We start from the raw sequence: 16427 nt of genomic DNA, 5'->3' as shown, positions 1-16427 counted from the left end.
TGAAGAAAGGCTCTACAAATTAGAATGTCTCGGTTCTAAATTTTTTCAAGGGTCCAGACATTAAGTAGATGTGAATAAAGGCTGGTATAAAATAAAACAGAAAAGAAAAAAGGCAGTGAATAAACAGGAAGAAGAACCAGAGGGGGCCGGAGTGATAGTATAGCAGGTAGGGCTTTTGCCTTGCACATGGCTGACCTGGGTTCTATTCCTGGCATCCCATATGGTCCCCCGAACACTGCCAGGAGTGATTCTTGAGTGCAGAGCCAGGTGTAAGCCCTGAGCATAGCGTTGCTGGGTGTGATCCAAAAGAAAGCCAAAAAGAGGGAAACAGGAACCTGAGACTAGAAATCTGGGGGCTGTGAGAGATAGTACAAGTAATGTCCTTGCCTGGATGCAGCTGACTAGGGTTCAATCCTGGCACCACAGATGGTCCCTCAGGAACAATCCCTGAGTGTAGTTGATCTGGCCAAAATAATAAAAACAAACCCAACCCTCTCCCCACCAAAAGAAAAAAAAAAAAAGATTTGAGGGGACTTCATTCCTTAATTTGGGCTCAGCTGCTCCTGGATTCATGTAGAGGATAGAATCCAGTCTGCACATTTGGGGTCCTAAAGAGAAGAAAAGCTAGAACATGGGGGGCTGAGCCTAAGAAGGGGGAGACGAACGAGGTCCTCTCCATTACCACCCTGAACATGAACCTCAATCCCTGCTCCAATCATCCAGGAGGCAGAGGAAGTGGGACCACATCTCTGTTCCATTCCATTTCTTTCCTACCGACTAGTGCAGAGCTGGGGTGAGTGCCTGGGCCTCTTCGAATGCTCCCCACCAGTAGGGGCAAACAAGAGGACTGAGAAGCGCTAGAGGCAAAGTCCATTTAAACTGGGGAGGCGAGCTTGAACCTCTGTTCTCTGGACTAGGACGTGCATCCCACCCCTTTCACCCTTCACCCTTTCACCCTTCCCATTTGTCAGCTGAGAGCTGAGTCTGAAAAAGATGCAGGAATTAGAGGTGCTCTGGGATAAAGGAATTTGGATGATGGGCCGAGGGTGCTTTGAGAGAAGACAAGGCTGGAAGAAAGGGCACCACAGCGCTCTGCGGCAGATGACTGAGGGGTCCAGTCCAGTCCAGGGGACTGTAGAGGGAAGAATTACTAAATATTGGCTTAGTTTGTTGTCTGAGAAAGGTGATCCTATTGACCTAACTTTCACATTAATGAATTAATGATCTTAATGACAATGCTGTTTTTGGTGTAAGCCAAAGTATGCCAAATTATACTTAGAAATTTAGGGGGCAGGGGCCGGAGCGATAGCACAGCGGGTAGGGCGTTTGCCTTGCACGCGGCCGACCCGGATTCGATCCCCGGCATCCCATATGGTCCCCCAAGCACCGCCAGGAGTAATTCCTGAGTGCAAAGCCAGGAGTAACCCCTGAGCATCGCTGGGTGTGACCCAAAAAGCAAAAAAAAAAAAGAAAAGAAATTTAGGGGGCAGATTGATAGTATGGTGGGTAGGGCGTTCGCCTTGCACACAACCAACCAGGGTTCAATGCCCAGCAACCCATAGGGTTCCCTGAGCACCATCAGGAGTGATTCTTGAGTGCAGAGCCAGGAGTAACCCCTGAGCATCACTGGGTTTGACCCAAAAAAACAAAAAAAAAATTATGCAATAATATATAACACATAACTATTTATATGCATCCGTATTTTATGGAAATTTTTCTTTCTCCCTAGCCAAAGTAATGCCATTTGCATTTTGACTGTTTATTTTTTTAAATTTTGGGCCATGCCTGGCTGCACACAGGAATCACTCCTGGCAGGGCTCAGGGGACCATATGCCGACCTGAAGTTGGGCCAGCCACATGCAAGCACCTGACTGGCTGTACTGGCTCTGATCCGAGAGATGCCATTTTATGGATGAAAACACAAATACATACGAAGAATCTAAGGCCAGATCTCACAAATTAGTGATTTCTTGTGAAATAGTTTGCATCTGTAGAATTAATCAGTAGAGTTAGTCAACTAAACACATGAAGACTTCAGGCCTTTTATACCACAGCTGACAGCAAAATAGGCTTCAAGGTGAAAATCTTGTAAGAAGCTAATCTTCTGGGGACCAGAGCAATAATACACAGGTAGGTCTTGAATGCAGCCAACCAGGGTTCAATCTTTGGCATCTCATTTGGTCCCCTGAACACAGCCAGGAGTGACCCTTGAGCACAGAGCCAGGAGTAACCACTGAGCACCATAGGCTGTGACCCCAAAACAAAAATAAATAAGAGAAGAAAAAAGCAAAGCTAAACTTCTAAAGCTTATTCCAAGAGCTCACCCCCTGCCTGCATTGTGACCCTGACATGCGCTCTGCTTTGTTCCTTCTAGTGCAAATACAGGATATTTTTTAGCACATTACCTGGCACTCTTATTTTTTTACGTGCATTGTCTTATGTAACCTCTGCAACAGCCCAGTTTATAAAGGAGCAAAGGCTGAGGTGAGCACCGATTGACAAATCTCAGTGCAAATACACTATGGGAGTCTCATGCCTGATCCCGTGTCCTTAGTGGCCTCCCCGTGTGCTGGTGAGATCTGCCCCCGCTCCAGGGCATGCAGTCAAGCCACACAGTCCTGGGCCAGGATAATTCCTCAAAGTGGAACAAGGGTTCTGGAAGAGCTGAACCCAAGGGAATGGAAGGAAATGACAAGGGGGAAACTATGGGCAACAGCCAATCAGCTTACTGCCACCGCAACGCTGATGGGTGTTTCCTATCCTTCTGCCAACAGCCTTGGCCCCCACCCTGGATGGGGCGGGGCAGCTTGCAAAGCTGGGTTGGCAGCTACCCCGTGAGAAGCTGCTGTCTGGAGTTCTGTGGGCAGCTTCGCAAAGTGCTCTCGCATTTGCCTAGGTAAAGTGTGGTTGAGGTCTCTCCCATCTGCCTGAGGACAGGATGACTCTCAGGAGCCCTACGCCAGCCTGAAGGAAACAGACCAGACTAATTCTGTTCGTAAAAATTTGTTTAATAAATATACATCTTCAAAGTACCAAAATAATTACCAACAAAATACACCATGTACACCATTTACAGGAGGGTCACATAAATATATGACTTTTTAGCTCCACAACACTGAAAATTGTTTTAACAACACACTGGGTGGATACAGATCACAGGATTCAAGTGGACGCAGTCACAAATTTCATGGTGGTTCCATCAATAAGCCCAATAAGTTAATCCTTTCATTAAATGCTGGATGGCTTTTCCCTAAATCCCCACAGAAGTAAGGCTTAAAGGGTTCTTTGAACTCCAATGATCTTTCTTGCCCCCATTCCAAAGTTCACAAAAAAAAAAAACAAAATGAGGGCCAATCCAGCACAGAAAAGTATTCTGGGTCAGACAGTGTGGAGTGTGGTTTAAGTGCACCCTGATTTTTTTTTTCTTTTTTCTTTTCCTTAGAAAAATAAAACTTTGGCTTTTTTTTTTTTTACAAATATACAAAGTCCATGTTCTTTCAGTCACTTTCTGAAGCTTATAACGTCAGGCGCTGGCCTCCAAGGACACAGTCATCATAGAGCAGCTAAAAACAGAGGGGAAAAGACACATTAAACTTCCAATAGTTTTTTGGGGAGAGGGGCGTGGAGGGGGGGTTGGGGATACACCCGGCAGTGCTCAGGGGCTATTCCTGGCTCTGTGCTTGGGGGTCCATCCTGGCAGTGCTGGGGGACAAACTATCAAAAATTGAAACTAGGGTCGGTTATATGCAAGGCAAGCAAGCGCCTTAATCCCTTTCCTATCTCTTCAGCCCCCGTCCAGAGATTTTGCTAAGGTGCTGGCATCATGGCTACCGAGGGAAATAAGCCAAGTCTTCTGAAACTCCATATCCCATCACCCAAATAAAAATTAACTTCACGGGCAAGTTTCTCCTTGGATGAGCTTTGTCTTTTAAAAGGGGTGGGGGCTGGGGAAGAAAAGAAGCCAAGGTCTGGCCTATCTCTGCACAAGGTCTGCTGAAACCCTCGGAGCCTGGGAGGGAGGAGGGAGAGCAGGCCCGCACCATTCCCGTGGAGCATGAGGAAGCTGGCGGACACTCACCTCGTCCTCCTCTTCCTCCGAAGTGAACTCGGCCTCCGAGTCAGAGTTCTCCTCGTCCTCGCTCTCTGGCAGCATCTGCAGGTTCTCTTGCGTGAACTGGCCCAGCTGTTGCTGGATCTGCGTGCTGGGGCGGCCCCAGGTGAGCTGGTATGGGGAGTAGCCTTGATAGGTGACACTGTTAACATCAGCCCCACACTTCAACAGGAGGGCCACCAGGTCAGAATTCTGCAGGTCCACCGCCAGGTGCAGGGCAGTCCGGCCATTGCAGGGCTCCTGATGGCGAAAGGAATTTGACATGGTCAGGCCTGGAATTTCCACTCCAACTAAGACATGTGACTCCTGTTGTGGAAGAATCAGGCACGCCTCTGCACCCCAACTCACCTTTGCATTGACATCAGCACCCAAGGACACCAAGAGCTCCACAATGCCCAGGTAGCCGTGGATGGAGGCTAAGTGCAAACACGTGTGACCTAGAAACAGGAGAGGAGAAGTGTGATTACTTGCTTCGGTCTCCCCTTAACTATTCTTTTTAGGAGGCCCATTTTTCTGCCTTGGAAGAACCCAGAATGCTGGTTCCTGGTTACACAGCTGACGCAGGCATCAGCGAGGCCTCTTAGACCTTTTCCTCCATGCATAGGCTGAGTGTCAGCCCTTGCCTGTGCTACCTAAATCTGCCCATCCCGCCCATCTCTGACCCTGCAGACACGCACCGTTGTAGTTGGTGGCCCGCAGGATGGAATAGAGGCGCTGGGTCCCACAGGTCTGAGTCAGGACGCCCACGCTGGCCAGGCAGCCCTGCTCACAGGCCAGGTGTAGGGGGGTATTTCCTCGAAAGTCTCGGAGCTCCGGATCACAGCCAGCTTCCAGAAGCGCCTCAGCAATTTCTGGCTGGTTGGTGATCACAGCCAAGTGGAGAGGAGTCTACAAACAGGAGGGGAGAGAAGGACGATAAACCACAGCTCCAACCCTCATTCCAGGCCCAGGAACCCCTGACCTCTCCTTGGTTTGGGTGTAGGTGGGGTCCTCCCAGAGGGCTGTAAGGAGGGGACAAATACTAGTGCCCCTGATAGAGACCCAAAGAGGTCTCACAGAACCAGCGAAGCCCTTTGATTGCTGGTGGACCCCAGGGTAAAGGTGGAGTGGGATCACTGGTCATGCCCATTGGCTGTGCATTTAGAGAGGGTTTGGAATGGGGGGGGCGCTGGGGTGGCTTCTGAGGAGGGGGGCAGGCGCAGGGGCCAGACGCGCACCTGCTGCAGGTTGTTCTGGAAGTTGACGAAGGCCAGGTCTCCCTTCACCCTGTGGACCACTTCCATGGTCAGCGCCTTCTCTTCGTGGATGATGGCCAAGTGCAGGAACCTGCGGGGTGGAGGGAAAAACCCCAGGGCTGGTGAGTGCACGGCGTGGGGCCCAGGGAGGCGCGGGCTGCAGGGGATTGCGCAAGGTCGGGGTTTCTGGAGGCCTCGGCCTCGGTGTTTTCCGCGAGGTTATTATGAGCTGAGTGTTCCTGGCAGGCGCCCAGGGACTTTCCGCCCTCCCCCAACCCCCCCTCCCCGGGCGCCGGCCAGACCGCCCCGCCCTCCCGCCGGCCGGAACGCCCTGTACTTCCCCTCCCGGCCGCAGGGCGCCTGCCAGCGGGGCAGAAACTCCCGCCCCCCCTTATGCAAGCTGGGACTTCGCGTCCCCGCCACCGCCCCGCCCCCCGACCCGGAGGATCTGCACTGGAGATGGGGGGTGGGGGTGTGTGTGCAATGCGCCGCTGCAAAGCTGCGCTGCGGGGCTGGGGAGGGGGCTCCGCAGTTCAGTGGCGTTGCACCACCGGCTCGGGAGTGGGGGGCGGGGGGTGGTAGATGCATGGGCCCAAGAATGCAAGGCCCTGCAACCTCGCGGGCCCTGCAGTACCCATTGCAGACCCAGGTGCAGACCCGGTGCGCCCCGATTCCCCCCTTCACCTCCCCTCCTCCCCCACTCTCTCCTCCGCCCCCGGGGGGTTGGAGGGGATGCCACACTTACGAGTCTCCGTCCTCGGTGAGCTGCTGCTTCCATGGCTCGGCGCCGCTGGGTGCCGCCTGCGTCTCCAGGCGGATCTCCTGCAGCTCCTTCACCATCTGCTCATACTCCTCATCTTTCATGGAGTCCAGGCCGCTGTCGTGGCGGTCCTCGAGCAGCCGCTCCTTCTTCAGAGGGTCCCGGGGGCCGTCCGGGGCCCGCTCCGGGGCTGGCTCGACGTGCTGAAACATGGCGGGGCTCGGGCTCGGGCTGCGCTCGGCCGCGGGCGGCGTGCTCGGTGCTCGGTGCTCGGTGCTCGCGGGTTCCCGGGCTCCCGGGCGGGCTGCGCGCTTGGGGTTGCTGAGCGCTCGGGGCTGCTGCGCGCTCGGGGTTGCTGAGTCCCGGGCTGCTGCGCGCTCGCTGCGTCTCCGGCGGGTGGCGCGGCTGGAGGATTGCACTGTGGGCCTCGGCAGCGCCGCGCAGCGCCCTATAAACGCTGGCAGGGGATTTCTCCGGGGCGGGGTCAAGCTAGGGAATTTCCAAACAAGTCAGACCAGAAAAAGAGAACTGGCTTCGCTCTCTGCTAAGGGGGGAAAAGCAGCCTAAACTCGGAGCTGGGGTTCAGTGGAGAAACTCCCTGCGATGAGCCACTGGGGTCATGCACAGGGAACTTTTTGATGAGCGCTGAGTGGCTGGAAAGTCCTCCCGGCCAGCCCCCTCCCGGTACTTCCCTGCAGCCTGCACCCGGTAATCCCGACCCTCTGCAAACCCCACTCCTGTCCCCGGGGTTTCCTATAGCCGAATTGATTGGGGAACGCGGGACAGGGGGCTTCGGTGGCTGAGAGTCCAAGGATGCAAGCCCTGCTGCTTTTCGTCGGAGTTTTGCCAACCAGCCCGATCCTTTCCGGGTTTTCTTGGGTCTTTTGAAAATCCGAGTGGAAATGATGGTTGGTGCGCTTCCCCAAACAGCGAGGAAGGATGCGGTGTGGTGAGAACGTCGCAGGCTGCCTTTGCGTTTCTGCCTTCTGTTTTCGCACCCTGCAGGGGCAACTAGTGTTCCCCGCCCCCCCCCTCCCTTGAAGTGGAAGTGATGAAAGTTTTGTCGTTAACCGCGTATAGGCTTGGATAACCCTCAAATCATTTCCTCGGGATTAATAGTTCTGACTGGGGGACGGGGAGAGGGACTCTTCCTTGAATGTGGAAAAATTGCTGTTTATGACTTTTTAACCAACATGATGAGGTTTAATTTTTTTTTTTTTTAAGGAAAGCATGGTGCTTTACAGTAGAGCTGGTTGGTGCTGTGCAATAATGAAATCATCCCTGAGACCCTGATGGTTTTGCATGGTGCTGCTGCAGAAGCCAGATCCCGAGTGTGCATCTGGAAGCACAGCTGGGCAACTTTCCAGGAGTGTTTGGCGCAGAAGACTGAGAATGGGTTGAGTAGTGCCTTACCCAATATGGGACATCAAGGCTGGCATAATAAAGTAACTTTGAGGCATGCAGCAGACTCAGGACAGCGTCTGCATGGTTCATCCAGCATCTACTGACCCCCTGAAACTAAGAAAGGGCAGCAGCTGGCCCTGCCCCTGCAGAGGGGTCAGGCATTGCCGGTTCCTCAACAGGGGTCTGCACCTGCACAACTAGAAATCATACTCCCCATTCCCCACCTCCACGCCAGGAGGCTGATTCCATGTACTCCTAGAATTGGTCCAAGCAGCAGGAAGCAGCCTCAGTTATTCAGAATTAGGGTCAGGAGGTCTGTATGAACTTGCAGAGATCTCTGCTGATTCTTCATCTTGACCAGTCACATACTAACTATTCCTTTTCCTCTCACCTCTCACCTATCCCTTAATGTCTGAATGTCGGGAATCAGGGTCAAGGGGCAATGAGACACAACTGGAGTGGGGGAGGGGAGTCAAGTCAAGAAACAAAACCTTCATGGTAGTAATGATCACATATTAAAATAAAAATTTGCCAGGGATAGACTTGTCACCTCTACAGCTTATGATACACAATTACACAATTACTGGGACAAGGTGGAACAGTGACTCTAAGGAGGAAGCCTCAATTCTAGGTTCTACCCATAGGGAACTGCATATCAGAGAGATCAGCTCACTGCTGTGAATAACTGTGCTTATAATAACATAAGACTTAATGCTATTTAAGTATTTTTCCAGCTTAAAAATGTTATCGCTTGGCAACAAACCTATGTCTAACTGCTTAAGGGTGAGACTATGGCTCTTGGAAATATCACAGCATAAATGTCTGGAAGGACTCCAGTACTTTATGAGACACCACGGTTCTCAGAATTAATCTCGTAAGATAGGTATTGTTCCAACTTTCCTAAAAAGAGAGCTGAAATGCAGAAGAAATTTACCTAGGCAACCTCTAGAAGCGTATAGGTTTCCATCTCAACATAGCCATCATTTCACCAAAGCATTCAGTCTGAACACTTTTGAAAACACATTTTGAAAATGAGACTGAATACACTGAAATCTGGAAGATACTCAAAGTCATTTGTTATAAGATACTCATGATACTCATGAGTATCATGAGTATACTCATATTTCACTTGTTAGGAAAGCTTCTACCTTCTATTTTACCATATCCATGTCTTAAAAAAATACACAGAAATGTTAAACTCTTCATGAGCCCTTATAATGGATATTCTAGAAGAGGATTTTTTTTTTTTATCTGAAGGTTTTAAAATGATCATTAAACGCTGAAGAAACAATTAAGGCATTTGCCCTAGTGACTGACCCTTGATTTGATCCCTGATACTGCATTAGGGATCCCTAAACACTGGCAGGTGTGGCCCTAAAGAACAGTAATAATACTACTAATAAAATTTAAATTATTATCTTAAATTATTATTTAAAAATAGGGCTGGAGCAATAGCACAGCAGATAGGGCTTTTGCCTTGCACGCAGCCGACCCCGGTTTGATTCCTTCATCCCTCTCAGAGTGCCTGGGAAGCTACTGAGAGCATCCCACATGCATGGCAGAGCCTAACAAGCTACCCATGATGTATTCGATATGCCAAAAACAGTAACAGATCTCACAATGGAGACGTTACTGGTGCCCGCTGAGCAAATCAATGAACAATGGGATGACAGTGCTACAGTGCTACATTTAAAAAGAAAGTCTTGCATATGTAAAAGGAATCCCAGGATTATTTCTTGCACCCTCCTTCTTGGTTTTATGTTGATGGCCTTCAGCACCCAGGGTCTGTGTTTCTGATTGTTAAGTGTGACACCTAGTGGTAAAAGACAGGCCCAGGCCAGCTGGGATCACGTGCTTTCTGTAGTCGGCAAGGACCTGCTGGACCTTGCTGACCTGTCCCAAGGTGGGGATTCCCAGGAGGTCACTTTTGTTTTTCTGCAACCTGGGAGACTGTTTCGAATGTGATCCAACAGGTTTTTCACTCTATCATGTATAGCTCTATATGGCTTCAAACAATTCCAGTGCAGAATGTACCTGGAAACCAGAAAATGTGAGCAGATAGTGCAAAAGAAAACTTTAGAAAGACTTTCATGCATTCTCAGCACTTAGATTCTCACCACCTGCCCCGCACTGTACCTCATTCTCAAACATTCCAGTTTGAGATTCCCATGCTGAGCTTTGAGCATTCAAACAATTCTAAGATGTTACAATCTTAGATAACTCTTTTTTTTTTTTAATTGAGTAACCATGAGATACAGTTACAAAGATCTCATGTTTGAGTTGCAATCTTACAAGATGAAACACCCACCCTTCCATGAGTTCACATTTTTCCACCACCAATGTCCCTGGTATCCCCCCCGAATCCCACCCCTCCCATGCCTCTGTGGCAGACAATTCCCCCCATACTCTCTACTTTTGGTCATTATGGTTAGCAATACAGATATTGAGAGGTTATCATGTTTGGTCCTTTATCTACTTTCAGCACACATCTCCCATCCCGGACGATTCCTCCAACCATCATTGTTTTAGTGACCCCTTCTCTATTCCAGCTGCCTTCTCCCCCAGCTCATGAGGCAGGCTTCCAACCATAGGGCAATATTCCTGGCCCTTGTCTCTACTGTCCTTGAGTAACAGTCTCATATTATGAGATAATTCATAATATTTTAAAAATCATTTACCTTTTTGACTTTTGAATGCAAAAGAATGCATGTGTTGGGTCCAAGAGAGTGCAGTCCGTAGTTAAGGTGCTTGCCTTACCTGTGGCTGACCTGGGTCCAATCCCCAACACCACATACTGCAGCACTGCCAGGATTGGCCCTTGTGGACAGAGCCGGGAGGAAGCCCTGAGCACTGCAGACGACGCTTTTTTCCTCAACCACTTCCCCTCTCTCTCCCAGAATGAATGTAGGAACCATAAAGCATTTCTAGCTCAGGCTGTAGCGCGGAAGTGGCAGGGTGTTTTAGGCCCATGGCACTCTGACACGGGAGCACTCTCTGGAGCAGAATGGGCACAGCATGGACTGAGCAGCACATCTGACCAATGTATCTGGGTACAGCAGCGTGGAGGTTTGTGTATGTTCACCCAGGTCAATGAACATTCTTGCTTTCTTACTATCTTACACAGCGTGTCCTGTTCTAGTTGCTATAGCCAGGGAAATGGAGAATTGTTTTCCTCTAGCCAGCGGTATCTTGGTGCTGGGATGCAGTATCCGGTCAGCAGGACAGGGCTGCCCCTGGCAGGCGGAGTTGGACTCAGAGACTCTAAACTCTGGAACAAAAGTTCTCCCTCCCCGAAGATTTGTTTTTTTTCTTTTTGGGTCATATCCGGAGATGCACAGGGGTTACTCCTGGCTCATGCACTCAGGAATTTCTCCTGGCAATGCTCAGGGGACCATATGGGATGCTGGAAATCAAACCCGGGTTGGCTGCATGCAAGACAAATGCCCTACCTGCTGTGCTATCGCTCCAGCACCCCCCCGCCCCCGAAGAGCTTTTAAACCCTGTGCTAGAATTACAAATACAACCAAGTTCAAGTTTGGATTTTTCTCACAAAGACTATTCAGATTTTTTTTTAATATTGAATCACCATGTGGAAAATTACAATACTTTCAGATTTAAGTCTCAGTTATACAATGCTGAGACAACCATTCCTTCACCAGTGCCCATATTCCACCACCAAAAAAATAAAATAAAATAAACCACAAAAAACCCAGTATACCTCCCATCCCGCCCACTCCCCCCGAACTGATAAATTTCACTTTACTTTCTCTTTACTTTGGTTGCATTCAATATTTCAACAAAAACCTCACTATTATTGTTAGGAGTTCCCCACTAGAGTCAGACCTGTTTTGAAGGGATATGAGGTTTCGGATTTCTGTATTTTAGCAACTAAGTCCAGGGAAATTTCTTCCAGATATTGGATCCTTGCAAGCTTGTAACTCTCATCTGTGGTCCTCATAATATGGCGGTTGCCACGCCCTTCACCCCCGGCAAGGAAAAAGGTGAGAGAGAAATACCTTTCCCCTCCTGGGCAGGCATGGGGCTGCGGCTTAGTTCTCAGTCTGGAGACATTCTGCAAGGAGCTGCCCATACCAAAAGTAGTTTAGCTGGCCTCTGGAGTCATGCTCGTGCAGCTGTGGAGAGGCTGCACACGTGCGGCCCCCAGGATCACACCTTGGCGGTGACAAGACTATTTAGATTTTTAAAAACTTGAAACCAACCTTCCTCCCTCCCTCCCTCCTTCCTTCCTTCCCTCCTTCCTTCCCTCCCTCCCTCCCTCCTTCCCTTCTTCCCTCCTTCCCTCCCTCCCTCCCTCCCTCCCTCCCTCCCTCCCTCCCTCCCTCCTTCCCTCCTTCCTTCCTTCCTTCCTTCCTTCCTTCCTTCCTTCCTTCCTTCCTTCCTTCCTTCCTTCCTTCCTTCCTTCCTTCCTTCCTTCCTTCCTTCCTTTCTTCCTGCCACACCTGGCTATGCTCAGGGCATATTCTTGGCTATGTGATCAGGGACCACCCCTGGTGGTACCCAGGGTGCCATATGGGGTAACAAGGATTGACTCAGGGACAGGCACATTCATGGCAAGCACCTTACTATCTCTCCAGCCCTGAAACATCAATTCTTCCAGTAAACAGTTCTTTGGGCGTCCCTGTTCTGCTGGACCCCAGCCAGGCGCCTCTGGCTGTACTGCCTTATGCATATCTTAGGGAACCTGCTGCCAGGGAAGGAGGTGCCCGCATGTGTCACCAGGCCAAGTTTTTGGCTCTGTCTTTTCATTGTTTGTTGCTTGTAACCAGGAGAGATCTACAGGCTTGTGGGATGCTGCTGTCTTCATTGGGACTCAGGGAGGAGTAGCCTGATCGGAACCGAGGCCCCGTTGAGAGACCCATGGCTTCCTCCTCATGCCAGCTTATTTGTTGTTTTGTCCTGAGTGTAAATTCATTCTGGGGTAGTTCAGAGCACGAGGACAAGTTTCACACAAAAGCAGGTACTCACTGGCATAGGGAACAAGTGACAGGGAGCCGCTGTTCTTGGGCATCATTATCCTGATCCTTCATGACATCCAGAGGCTAAAGGCACTACTGGAATTTGAATGGGGATGTGGGTATTATTTTTCTCTATGGTCTAAGGTCAGGTTTCTTAAACGGTGGGTCAGGCCTGTGTAACATTCTTCTGTTTTGTTTTGTTTGGGGCTACACCCAGCAGTGCTCAGGGCTTCCTCCTGACTCTGTGCTCAGAGATCACTCATGGTGGGATTCAGGGGACCGTGTGGGGTGCCAGGGATCTAACCCAGGTCTGTGGTGTGCAAGACAAGCTCCCTACCTGCTGTGCTATCTCTCCAGCCCTAGCCTAGGGCTGTGTAACTAAAAAAAAAAAAAGTTTTAAAGTAAAACTCTTTATACTTAGAGTGAAATTTTGATTTGTATCACTGTCATCCCGTTGTTCACCGATTTACTGGAGCGGGCACCAGTAACATCTCTCATTGAGAGACTTATTGTTACTGTTTCTGGCATATCCAATACGCATGGGTAGCTTGCCAGGCTCTGTTGCGCAGGCACGATACTCTCAGTAGCTTGCCGGGCTCTCCGAGACAGGCGGAGGAATCGAACTCGGGTCGGCCGCATGAAAGGCAAACATACTTATTTTATTTAAATATACATACTGAGGTCATATAATAATTTCTCAAGTGATTGGCCCCACATAGATTAGTTCCAGATAGACTGTCGCGAAAACGATTGGCCCTGGAAGGGGGTCAAAGTGGAAAAAGCTTAAAAAGCCCCATCTAAGGTCTTGGTAATAATTTATGTGTAAAGTAGACAGAATGAGAGCCGCTAATTTGCTTCAGAATATAAAGGTTCAGGGATGTAGCTGATCCTCACTTTTTCTGGTGGTCACTGAGATGATATGGCTCCAACGCCCCCTTTCAGAATTTCTGTTCTCTGGAGTCAAACCCCAGATTACCTGGATCTGTATTAGAAACTGGGATGTGTCCCTGAGGCTGTTCACGGGAAGAATCCTTATAAGAGAATTTATTCCAACTGTTATTCTTTAGATGATTTATTTATTTTTGTTGAATCACCATGAGATACACGTCACATAGTTGTCCTTGATCAGGTTAAAGTCATACAATGTTCTAGCACCCATCCCTTCACCAGTGTACATTGCTCACCACCAATGTTTCCAGTTTCCCTCCTGCTACCACCCTCTCCCTCAGCCTTTCTGATTTTTAAGTATTGAAAGCAAATGCAAGACCATAGGAAGGGAGAGAGAAGCTCAGAGAAATCGCGCAACGGCTCATAGTACCTGCTGTGCAAGCACGTGGTTATTAGCACCACATGCACCCCGCACCATCCTGGCAACTCTGCCAACTGCCATCCCCATGCTGCCAGCTTCCCAGCTGCACCAAAGCCAGGCATGTGTAAGAACCACAAAAAGGGGTGCTGCCACAACCAAAGAGTTGTGTGAGTGCCATGGCCGGGAAGTGCCAGCCCCGGAGAGACCATGTAAACGTCTCAACCAAGACTGCAAACCTCAGTGAACACTGGGCAGAATGTGCGAGCACCACACCCCAATGTGTGACCCCCATGAGCAGCTCAGCTTTAAAAATTGTGTGTGTGTGTGTGTGTGTGTGTGTGCGCGCGCACGTGCATGCTAAGGAGGGAGGCAGTGTCACAGAGGCCACCAGCAGGCGGAAGGGAAAATTAATCTGGAACATTTTCCCTTTGTTACCAGGTCAGAGTCTGGTCCCATGACTGTGACGGGCTCCCTGTGGAAAAGTCACAGCCTGACTCAGGAATACACATCATTTCCCATCCCCGAGGGCTGCGTCGGGGCCACAAGGTTAGCAACAGAACACGGATACTTTTCTAAAGGAAAGGTAGATGAACACCCCACGTCTCTGGTTGCTGCTATGTGAAAATTCTCTGCAATTTAGCAGAGAACTTAGAAGCATGTGAGAGGACAGGGGAGCGCCGCTAAGATCATGGACTGAAACCAGGAGGCTGAAGGGCATGTGGGTGGGGTAGCAGCACGGACTCATCATGCTCCACCATGCAGGAACCCCAGGGTGCCAGGAAGAGCAGCTAGAGCTGATCCACAACCTTGGCTCTGCAGCGTGGAAGGGTGGAGGTTCGCCTCCAGGCGGCCAGAGCCCCAGGACAGTCAGGGAGAGAGAAGAGGGCCATTTGCTGGAGACAGAGTCGCCCATGGGCTGAGCAGAGCAGGGAGTCCGGCTGGGGGCCACCGGCGCACTTTCTTCCCCTTGACCTTTGCCCGAATCTGGGCACCGAGAGGTCTGGATCGTGTTGTCTGCAGCGACACCTGCAGGCCAGCTGTGGAATAGCGGTACTCTGAGGACTCCTCAGGTCCTAGAAAAAGTTGACTTGAGCACTTGCTGAGAGAGCGGATACTCGTTTTACGACTCGAGCTGCACACCCGGCACAGTGTCAGGGAGCACCCCGCACTATCCTGGAAGCACCAGCTCTGCTCCTCCCATGCCCACAATTGGTCCACGTGCGCGCAGGCCTCATGTGTTTGTTATTTATGCTTTTTATGGACTCTCCCCAAAGAGAAGGAATCCGGAGTTCTGACCTCCGTCCATGATCGAGGATCAGGAACGCTGTCTCATTTGCCAAGGCGTTGGAAATCAGATGGGCCGGACACATAATGCGATTTGGAGATGACTGCTGGACTAGCACTGTTACCAACTGGATTCCACAGGACGTTAAAAGAACGCCTGGCTGGCCACCTACAAGATGGTCAGACTTCTTCGTCAAGACCCTGAATGAACGGTTTGAGGCTCTTTGTGTTCCTGGAGCGAGCAGACGCCATTGGGCTACACTAGCACACGACAGGGACAAATGGAGATATCACTGGCGTCAGCTCAAACAAATCAATGAGCAACGGGATGACAAGTGATACAAGTGATGGATTCTCCCCAGGGCCTGTGTGTGATAGACTTTATGCTCTTTAATCCTCACCATCTCTCTGATAGGACAGTCTCATGAGCTCAGAAACTCAAAGCTCAGAAAGGTTCAGAAAGCACCTGAGTGTTCCAGCCCCTCCTGCTTCCTGCACACGTTCAGATCTTAAACAAATTCAGAGGTAGGGGCATAAACCACAGATTAAATTTTCTATCACTGTATCACTGTCATCCCGCTGTTCATCGATTTGCTCGAGCAGGCACCAGTAACATCTCCATTGTGAGACTTGTTACTATTTTTGGTATATCCAACATGCCACAGGTAGCTTGCCAGGCTCTGCCATGTGGGCAGGATACTGTCAGTAGCTTGCCGGGCTCTCCTAGAGGGACGGAGTCATGAAACCCAGGTTGGCCACGTGCAAGGCAAATGCCCTACCCGCTGTGCTATCGCTCCAGCCCTATAGTTAAAACAATTAGCTTGTTTTTTTTTTTTTAGGGGGTGGTGGTGAAAGGGCACACTCTGGGGCCAGAGTGATAGAGCAGGCAGGGTGCTGTTTGCCATAAACGTGGATGACTGGAGTATGATTCCCAGTACCCCATAGGGTCCCCAAACCCGCTAGGAGTGATCCCTAAGCACCGAGCCAGGAGTGATCCCTGAGCACAGCCAGGTGTGGCCCCCAAAGAAAAACAAAAACAAAAGCACCAAACCAAAAAGAAAAAAATTCAAATTGTGGGCCAGGGAGATGGCTCAGAGGGTTGGAGCACAGGCTGGCATGTGGAGACTGAGGCTTGAGCCTGGGGCTCTACATGGTCTCCTGAGAGCACTGCCAGGAGCAGCCCTTGAGTACTGAGTCTCAACTAGCTCTGAGCCCCACTGCGTACGGCCCACCAAACCAAAGCAAACAAAAGTTCAGTTGTAGGAAAGGGTTAAATAAGTAATTTTCAATGAGATCTTTCACAGTGCTTCTACATATCAACATCATGTCACTTCCTGTCACAGAACCG

The 16427-nt window shown here is 50.1% G+C and overlaps 1 protein-coding gene and 1 long non-coding RNA gene across 2 annotated transcripts; one reads left to right on the top strand and one right to left on the bottom strand.

Moving 5' to 3' along the window:
• Window positions 1-3398: 3398 nt before the first annotated feature.
• On the bottom strand, window positions 3399-6613 carry NFKBIA (NFKB inhibitor alpha). Its single transcript, XM_004612120.2, has 6 exons — window positions 6092-6613; window positions 5329-5437; window positions 4789-4999; window positions 4460-4548; window positions 4079-4351; window positions 3399-3563 (listed from the first exon to the last, which is right to left on the bottom strand). Exons 1-6 carry the CDS (start codon window positions 6316-6318, stop codon window positions 3516-3518), a joined length of 957 nt encoding a protein of 318 aa, XP_004612177.1. The 5' UTR covers window positions 6319-6613; the 3' UTR covers window positions 3399-3515.
• A 65-nt stretch (window positions 6614-6678) lies between these two features.
• LOC129403408 (uncharacterized) lies at window positions 6679-15636 on the top strand. Its single transcript, XR_008629203.1, has 4 exons — window positions 6679-6814; window positions 7331-7502; window positions 11424-11511; window positions 14234-15636. It is a non-coding gene; the product is annotated as an uncharacterized LOC129403408 (long non-coding RNA).
• The last annotated feature ends 791 nt before the right edge of the window (window positions 15637-16427 follow it).

This window comes from Sorex araneus, chromosome 3 (genome assembly GCF_027595985.1).
Source record: "Sorex araneus isolate mSorAra2 chromosome 3, mSorAra2.pri, whole genome shotgun sequence".
Classification (NCBI taxonomy): domain Eukaryota; kingdom Metazoa; phylum Chordata; class Mammalia; order Eulipotyphla; family Soricidae; genus Sorex; species Sorex araneus.
This window is presented reverse-complemented; position numbering and strand designations above follow the sequence as displayed.